A 5,818-nucleotide genomic window follows, 5' to 3' on the forward strand; every position below is an offset into this window, starting at 1 on the left:
TTGGGGTGATGGGTGCGTGCTTCTGGCTGCGTGTTCGCTGGTACAGGGCTGTGTTGGAGCCAGGCACAGCTGTTGATGTCCCTTGTGGCTACAAAACCCAAGAACCACCAGGAAAAGGCTTATTTTGCTTTTGCTTTGGCTGCGACCTGTGCTCCCTGCCGGTGCCGTGTTAGATGCTCTCTGTGCAGGCTTCTGTTTGATAATGCTGGCGGGGGCGGGGGGAGTGTGGGGTGCCACCAACTAGCTCATTGTGTGCATCTTTGGGCATCTCGGTGAGCTTTTAATTCCTCACTGCTGTCTGTTAGAAGCCAATATAGACGGTTATTTATGAGAGCAGTACATTCAGGTAAACACCGATGCCTTCAAAATCTTTCTCGTAACAAGTTGTTGAATTGAGGTGGGTTCCAAGCTGGATTGATGTTTAACTTGGGATACTAAGAAAATACTTCCTCTGTTTAGCTAAAGCAAACAAATCAGGAGAGGAGGGACCTTTTAAATATGATTTGCACTCCAGCTGCAACCAATACTGATTTTTTTTTTTTTTCTTTTACAGATATATTTCCAACTGATGGCCAGTCTGGTATGTATTAATTAAAAATGGAATTCTTCAAACCTCGCTCTCCCAAATCTTCCCTGCACTTCTCTTTCTGCAGAGTCAGCGCTAACCAGATTTAGAAGACTGGTACAGCAATATGCAACAGACATGAATTAACAAAACAGCAGCAAAAAAAATCCAGCAGCAACCAAACAAAAAACCTCTCACCCAAATCCCCCCAAAACCTCAAAAAATCTCAAACAAAAAAAGCTCCTCTAAATATTTGACCGTTTCTGCGGGGCAGTGATATGTTGTATGCTTTCCTGTGGTGATGACTACAACTGCTGGAAGGTTACTTTCCTCCCATACGTGGTAGCATGGCAAATTTGGGTGTCCAGGGTGAAAGAGCTTGGGAACTTTTAGGTCTGATCCATCACACGTAACTGAGAACATTGGCGTGTGCAGATGCAAATGTAACTCAGAATTGCTGCTGTTAGTCTGTGTCTGCTGTTAAAGAGTTGATGTGTCCATGCACCTGAAGTTGTGTATTTGAATGTGCAGTACTTTGAAGAGACACAGACTTCCCCCTTGGCTTGTTCAGTCTGTGAGTTGCTGCTGAGTTTCGTTGTTAATGACAACTGCGATATGTACTATGCGGCCATCGGTGCCAGACCGGTGAAAAATTCCTGGCCCCGGTAGTGCATGCAGCCTCGCTAGGAAGGACCCTGCGGAAATGGATTGGTGTCCTAGGGAGGGAGTGGAGGCTGCTGTGGATGGAGGTCTCAGATTAGGAAGGGGATGTAGTTTTTAAACACAGGTTTCAATGATCTCGATTCTTGCCTTTTCCAAACTGCTGTGAGCTCTTCATCCAGGTTGATGTTGAAGTGCCAAGGCTGAAGGAAAGGTTCATGTTTTACCCAGTGGTATCAAGACCAGTCACTATGCTGCACTTGTCTCAGAGCTGTAGTGTGTCTGTGTGTGTGTTTCCAGGGCACTAACGAGGCCATGGTACATAGCTGGATCCACTGGACCACTGCAGAAGGTGCCTCCATAGATGTTGGAGAAGTAACCCAAGTAGTAAGCTAACCCATTTTTAAGTCTCATGGTATTTTTGCTTCCAGAACGTGTCTGAGAGTGAAATATTAAGACTGGTTTTGAAGCAGCAAAAGTATATTCTCATGTGTTGGTTCAGAAGAGGCTTTTCTCCACCCTGCTGAAGACCTGCCTTCCACTGGGTGTTGGTTGTTGTCTGCATGTCCTGCAGACTCAGAGATGTCCCTGGGTTGGCACAACTCCATCCTCTGCTCTCCAGCTGGTGGGGGGACCTTGGGGGCTGTCTCCAGGGTGGGGCAGGAGTGTGTGTCTGCAGCAGGTGATAGCATTTCAGTGTAAGTGCATGTTACATGTCAATGGTGTTGCAGAAAATGTTATCTACAGAGCTTGTGGGGTTTTTTTACAATTCTTTATTTTTAAGGAGATAAGTGAAAGCTGAAACAGGAATCCTCGTAGTGGTAGCTGCACAGGACACATGTTTTTCCTCATGCCTTCTCCAGGAAAGTCTTAAAGCTCGTGTTGTGCTTTCTCTTCCCATGCAGAAAGCTTACCTGGAAGCCCTGATACTGCAAAGCACGGTGAGGGGTGAGTGCAGCAGGTGAAGGCAGGGTCGTGCTGCTGGCCGGGGCAGCCAGCTTGCCCGGAGCATCATTGTGTGCTGAGGCTGGTGGGTTTGACCCTCTCACCTCCCTTGCCTTGCTGTGGTTGTTTAACAAGGTCATTTACTCAAGTATGTTACTGCACATCACCGGGACTCCTGTATCTGTTGGTGCCTGTATTTTTAAGGTTAATCTTGTAAGGCCAGGTGGGTCTGTGTGGCTGGTTTCTCCTCTTGGTGAGAACCCTGTTGTTCTTCCACCCAAGGAAGCTGTTAGCATAGTGATGCAGGATGCTGACTTGCACTAGCAGAGTTGAGACTTGTATAGATGGAGAGCCTGAGCCAAAAATCAGCCATTTTGTAGGCACAGTAGCTGTGCCCCAAAGCATGTTCCCACTTGTTAGCGTGTGGATGCTGGAGGCGTTCTGCCCTCAGCTGGTGTCACGTGCAAGCACTATGGAGGTGGAAGAGCAGCAGTGTTTGCACCCCGCTTACCTAACAGGCTTTGGAAATAACGCTGTTCTCGGAGAGAGGCGCCTGACTTTCCTTCTGACGAGCACAGCGATTCCCTGGTCCTCTCCTCTCCCACATCCAGCGACTAGGATTTGGAAGCTGTAGGGTGCTTTCTGGAAGAAGCCACTTAACCTTGTGATCTGGAGTTCGGGTGGAAAGCTGAGAGACTCCAACACCCTTGAGGGATGTGGTGCTGGGATTGGCAGTGTGGTGGCAGAGGGGCAGATCCTGGTCCTCCCCACCTCTGCTGCTGGAGGAAGGATGCTAGGGCAAGTCTCCACCCAGACCTCTGTGGGTGTGTTGGCCCTGGGCACCTGACCCCTCTGCGAGGCTGCCAGTGCTGTCCGTGTCCCAGGAGTTATAAATGCCACTTTGGATTGGATGCTATCACAAAGAGATGTGGGTGATGTTCCTGCTGCAAGGACACAGGTTTTAATCTGTTGGAAAGAAAAGGAAGGGAGATGGGTCTTTAAATTAGGAAAGAAAAGGCTGTGTTGCACTCTTATAGCTGGCTGTTCCCAATTCCTTTAGGAAGGCTCACCCGGATTCTGGTGTTTTCCTCTCTTGTGGTGTGTATGAGGCAGGGGAAGCAGCCACCTGTAGCACTGGAATTACCTGGATTGGAGAGGTGTTTATGCAACAGGATCCACATCATTGTGTGCCCAGGAAGGAAGTTGGTGGCATTTGTTATATCAAAGTTATTTTAAAATAAAATCTTGAATCTCACTGCCATTGGCTTAAGGTGAGGGGCGTAAGTGAGGATGTTGTATCTTGAGTTTGGAGAGCACGCCCTGCAACCAGCTCGGCTGGGGCACAGTGATCCTTAACTAGCAAAAAAGGAGCCTTTCTGCCTGCTCGCACAGGCTCCAGGGATATTTGGCTGCCTTGTTGGTGTTACGGGTTTAATGCTCTGGATTCACCAACGGGAGGAAGCCCCCGTACCTGTGCTGAGTTTAATGCAGGTGGTTATGGGACTATAGGATTTCTTGAGCTCCTTTCTGGATACACCCTGCTTAGTGGGTGACCTAGGTTTGGCCTCCCTGGATTCCTGGGAGTCTTTGTTGCACCTGGTCCCACCAGCAAATCCCTACTGTTTTCCTTCCACCCCTGGAGACGGGGCTGGATTTCTGCCTGCTGGTGGCTTTGTCTTCCTTGGCCTTTCTGCTGCTCCGTTCCTTTGGTTACACGCGGTCCGGGAGGAGGGTTTGTGGGTGACCTGGTGCAGGTTTCGAGCATGAGGTCTGGTGGTCACTGTGCAAATGGCTGTTGCACAGGGGGCATGCTGTGGGCCTGCAGAGATCCCTCTGCAGAGGTAGCCGAAGTCTGGTACGGGAATCACGGCGGAGAGGAACCAAGAATTAGGTGACTTTAATTACTTCACAGTCTCCTTTCTAGAAACCCAGTCTGGCTCTCGTCTTTGAGATGACAGGTTTTCCAGAGGCATGTTTTGTGCAGTCTGCACCTTTGCCTTGTACGACCCCTCGCCCCTCTGACAGCGTAGGCAGGAGGAGCCGCACAGACCCCTGCTAGACAGTGTGAATGCTTGCAGGGTCTCATGGCAGGCGCTTGACTCTCAATTCCTGTCTGTTGGCTGTTAAATATTTATAGTGAGACGTACCAGATGCTTCCCAGGAAGGGTTTTGTCAGCTTCCAGCTCCTCAGATACAGCTGCAGAAGAGGCTGCCGGCCATTAAAGGGATCACGCCTTGGGTTCAGCACCGCCGCGGTGACCTCTCCTCGCTCGTGCTGTGCGCGCTGCCGGTTGTGCTGTGTCATCGGCCGCAGTGGGATGCAGGCGAAGAGCACCCCTCTGCTGATGACAAGAGATTAATGATGTCTGGTCCTCGGGCTTTTTTTTTCTTCTCCTTTGAAGCTCCACTGCAGTAGGAGGGGGGAGAGAGTGATGCTCTTGGCTTTTGTTACTGCACGCCTTTTTTCTGGGACCTTCTCTCCGCAGCAGTGGCACATACGTGTGACCGCTGCATGGCTGCCTGTGCTCCCTCTTCGTTCTCAGCACGGCTGTGTCTGTCTCGTTTGCCAGCAGACCTGTGGAGAGAGGGGTGGGCTGATTCAGGTGAGGCAGACTTCCCCATCACTAGCCCTGGGCATGCAGAGGCCAGCAGGCAGAGTATCGCTGCTGAATGCCACCCCTGTGCTGGTCAGATTCCCAGTGTACCTCGTGTTCAAGATAAGATCCAGGACCTTGGGCTGGGCCCTGTTTGTTGCTCTTGGTGCTTATCAGCTTTTGCCACTGACAAGGTGACTTGCTGTGCAGCGCTGGGGATGGGGAGGGAAGGTCCCTCCAGCCCGGGTTACACGGCGGTCTGGCCCCCCCGGTAGCCTCTGCTTGCACACCGGGCTCGCGCCCGTGCTGCTTGTCCCCATCTTGGTGTTACAACTCCAGGCTGGGTGAGGGATTTGTGGAGGTGGGATATCGGGAGGTGGCAGGTTGGCCCCTCCAAGGAGGGGGGGAGCCAGGGAGGAGCAGGCTCGCTAGGTCATCGTTTTTCCAACTAAATATAGTTGCCCGTGCTTTCATAAGGCTGGGATTTTTGCATCACGTGACTGTCTTATCCCTCCTGACCGGCAGTTGGTCAGAGTAGGGGATCGTGTGTCTGAATGGGTAATAATTAACTGTTAACTAGCTTTTCATTAGAGCCTGGCAGAACAGGCAGAGCAGTGCAGCGGAGGTAAGCAGGAGGGGAGGAAACTGCTCCTGGTCCCTCCTGGAGGGTGGACACCCCCCTTTAATTTGCAAATCAGTTGCCCCCAAAGGTGAGTGCATTGGGGTTTGTTTCGCTCTGTTTTATAAGGAGTTCCGAGTCCTGCCATGCCTTGTGTGTTTGTCCTTGCTGTCCTGTAGTTCCTGCTCATGTCACCCCTCCCTCTCCCCCACCACTCATTTTTTTATTAGGTCACCAACTCCCAGCTGCTCTCTGAGCCGCCTTGGAGGAGAGCCTGACCCGCCGGCTCCTCCATGATTTGGCCGGCCCCCATGCCCTGGGCCCCTGTGGCCTTGCCTCCGGTGCCCTCCTCTCCCAGCGTCGAGGTGTCCTTGCTACATCTCGCAGCCCTGAGCAGCAGCTGGATCAACTCACGGCTTTTCTCAGGGGCCCTGC

General features: G+C 51.4%; 1 protein-coding gene across 1 annotated transcript in view; it reads left to right on the forward strand.

Moving 5' to 3' along the window:
• Positions 1–553: 553 nt before the first annotated feature.
• LARP1 (La ribonucleoprotein domain family, member 1) overlaps positions 554–5,818 on the forward strand; it is a gene marked incomplete at both ends in the record, with an annotated part of 24,292 nt that continues 19,027 nt past the window's right edge. Inside the window, 1 exon segment of the mRNA XM_010161865.1 lies at positions 554–580. Within this exon segment, the coding sequence (XP_010160167.1) occupies positions 554–580 (27 nt within the window).

This window comes from Eurypyga helias, unplaced genomic scaffold, assembly GCF_000690775.1.
Source record: "Eurypyga helias isolate BGI_N326 unplaced genomic scaffold, ASM69077v1 scaffold5962, whole genome shotgun sequence".
Taxonomy (NCBI): domain Eukaryota; kingdom Metazoa; phylum Chordata; class Aves; order Eurypygiformes; family Eurypygidae; genus Eurypyga; species Eurypyga helias.